The 3,011-nt window shown below is 42.8% G+C and overlaps 1 protein-coding gene across 1 annotated transcript; it reads left to right on the top strand.

Annotated features, from left to right (window-relative positions):
- The first annotated feature begins 212 nt into the window (after positions 1 to 212).
- LOC108655876 (mitochondrial 2-oxoglutarate/malate carrier protein) lies at positions 213 to 2,200 on the top strand. Its single transcript, XM_089261964.1, has 3 exons — positions 213 to 571; positions 704 to 783; positions 851 to 2,200. Exon 3 carries the CDS (start codon positions 878 to 880, stop codon positions 1,823 to 1,825), a length of 948 nt encoding a protein of 315 aa, XP_089118090.1. The 5' UTR covers positions 213 to 571; positions 704 to 783; positions 851 to 877; the 3' UTR covers positions 1,826 to 2,200.
- Positions 2,201 to 3,011: the final 811 nt, after the last annotated feature.

Here is a 3,011-nt window from a genome sequence, read left to right as displayed (position 1 = left end):
TGTCATCTGTTCCGACACACACTTTGTTCTTTCACCCACAATGTATGAGAATTATTATTTAAACACATAGTAAAAATGTTATATAGAAAAAACAATATTTAAAATTCATTGTTGATAAACTTATGTATATAAATAGAATTTTTCTTATTGCATACGTTATTAACAAAGGGAATGCGGTCGCCCGCACAAGCTCTCAACAACCCTGTTTTTCTCTCGCGCCGTCGCTGTACACGTCATCAGCTGAGCAGCTACAGCAGAAAAATGCAATTTATTATTGTTGTACCGCGGTTTAGCTCTTGTCCATTGCAACTGCGACATTTTAGTTTGTGTAGATTCTGTCGCACAACAAAGTGTAATTTGGGGCAGGCAATAGTGCAACACGTGAACTAATTGTGACGCCTAAAATAGAAGCACTCTGTGACGACACACACACACATACACACCCGCCCGTGACATTGATTCACATTCACAAAGAGCCAAAGAGAAAGCAGCTGTTGGCCGTTGGCCGTTGGTTGGAAAAAAACAACGGTCTGTGAGCAAAAGCAAAAATAAAACGAGGAAGTGTCTGAGTGTATGTATGTAGCCACCCGCCGCCAGTATCAGCTGCTCGCTCTGGCCGTACGCAAAATTTATTATTAATTCAGCTAAAGGCAGCGTTTGCATAAAATTAATACAATTTTTTGCACATTCCCAACAATAACAGCAACGGGAGCGGAGCTAAATTGCAATAGCCTTGCGAGTGCAGTGACAGCAGCGAACGCAACTGGAAACTGTAAGCTGGAAGTAATTGAGAACACTGCGATAGAGGGCAGAGTGCATTTAATCAAATCGTTTTGTGTTGTGTAATCAGAAAGTGAACGGAAAACTCGCTGGCAATATGTCTGATAAGGAGTCCAGCAGGAAGGTGACACCTCCGAAAGGTATGAAATATCTAATTGGAGGTGCTAGTGGAATGGGCGCTACGTTGTGCGTGCAGCCGCTGGATCTGGTCAAGAATCGAATGCAAATCGCCGGAGCGGGTAGCGGAAAAAAGGAATTTCGTAACTCCTTTCACTGCATTCAGACGGTCATCAGCCGCGAGGGACCCCTTGCCCTCTATCAGGGTATTTCAGCAGCGCTGCTGAGGCAAGCAACCTACACCACTGGTCGTCTGGGTGTGTACACTTACCTCAATGAAGAGTATCGGGCGCGCTTCAACCGCGATCCTAATGTGGCGGCCAGCATGGCGATGGGAACTATAGCTGGCGCTTGTGGTGCCTTCATTGGCACGCCGGCAGAAGTGGCTCTTATTCGGATGACCTCTGACGGCCGTCTGCCTCCGGCGGAGCGACGCAACTATAAGAATGTGGGAAATGCGCTGGCCCGCATTACGCGTGAAGAGGGCCTGACTGCGCTGTGGCGCGGCTGTTTGCCCACAGTTGGTCGCGCCATGGTCGTGAACATGACCCAATTGGCTAGCTACTCGCAATTCAAGACCTACTTCCGTACGGGACCGCTCCAAATGGAGGAAGGCATCAAACTGCACTTCTGTGCGAGCATGCTTAGCGGACTGCTGACAACGATAGCATCGATGCCCCTAGATATTGCCAAGACACGCATCCAAAACATGAAGATTGTTGACGGAAAACCAGAGTATAAGGGTACAACAGATGTGCTACTCCGCGTTGCCCGACACGAGGGAATCTTCTCGCTGTGGAAGGGCTTCACGCCTTACTACTTCCGTCTGGGTCCGCACACGGTGCTTACCTTCATACTGATGGAGCAGTTGAACTCCGCCTTCAACAAGTATGTGCTGGGCGGAGACAAGCGTGGATCCTCAATATAAGAGAACTCGTCCAGCTGTAGCGGGCTCATTGATGTTGTTAAAGGTTTCCCGCAAATCCTTGTACTGCTAGCCAATAAGTTCAATGGCTCAACTACATATTCCAAGCAACTCTCCGAACGATGATGGATTAGTAAATACGATCAAAACGACAAATATATGGTTCTATATACACCCATATATATTTGTTGAGCGACAATACGAAAAGTGGGGCATTTAAGGTCGGAAATTCCGTTGACAATATGATAAAATATAAAATGTTTGTTGTTAAATCTTTTCTATACAAATATTTATGTAAATTGTAATATAGAACCCTAAGTGAAAAGTGTATTCTGAATAAAGCACAATAAAGAAGCATTGTATTCCCCAATCTAACAACACTTATTAGTTGATTGCTGTTCAATTTAGGCTTTCTAATATCTCGCGTACACGATATGACTGCGAGCTATCAGTGTCAACAGAAACTCTCATTACAGCATATTAAATACCTTGTCTCACCTGAAAACATTCCCACCCACTTGTTGCTCTCAGCTAACGCAAATAACACTTAGCTACCGCTTGCTAATTCAGCCAACATACATTATCTCCAACCATATTACCTAACGGGACAGTGTGAAAATATTCAAGTTCTGGCATACGCAGTGGCTGACTTACCTTCACATCGTTGGCATTTCGCTTCATTGATAGCAACTCAGCGATAAGCCCTGTCAAGAGGGTAACTTGACTGTGCGTAAGGTTAGTTCAAGATAGCTGAATAAACAAACAGGTATTATATTCCATGCTCACGATTCAGTCTTATATAGGCATTTCTTTTCAGAATTATGCGGCATTATTTTTCCAATTTTGAATTATTGATTCTATGATCTCATATCTAGACTTTGTTTACTGCAAGCTTATATAGCTAAAAATATATCAAATGGCATTACTGACAATTGAAAGTGTCATATTAACTTTCCTCTTCATTTATAAAACAAAAAGCCAATATTTATTAGATTATTCTCTGAAAATTCATTTAAGATTGAATTTCTATAAAGCACATATAAATAATCACGTAAAAGCGTATATAACGCACGCACGGAATAACTCTTTTTCCTCCTATTTCTTAAAGTTTTCTTACGGTTCTCAAGATGTGGCAATGAGAGCATTCAGAAAATACTGAAAATAAAAGAAGACATCGTTGGCCACAAGC

Source organism: Drosophila navojoa, chromosome 2 (assembly GCF_054131105.1).
Source record: "Drosophila navojoa isolate 15081-1374.11 chromosome 2, UAZ_NAV_1.0, whole genome shotgun sequence".
Lineage (NCBI taxonomy): Eukaryota > Metazoa > Arthropoda > Insecta > Diptera > Drosophilidae > Drosophila > Drosophila navojoa.
The sequence above is the reverse complement of the archived record's forward strand: the minus strand, read 5'-3'. Positions and strand labels throughout refer to the sequence as shown.

Coding starts and splice junctions, on each gene's coding strand:
- LOC108655876 (XM_089261964.1), top strand. CDS start 878: ATGTCTGATAAGGAGTCCAGCAGGAAGGTGACACCTCCGAAAGGTATG.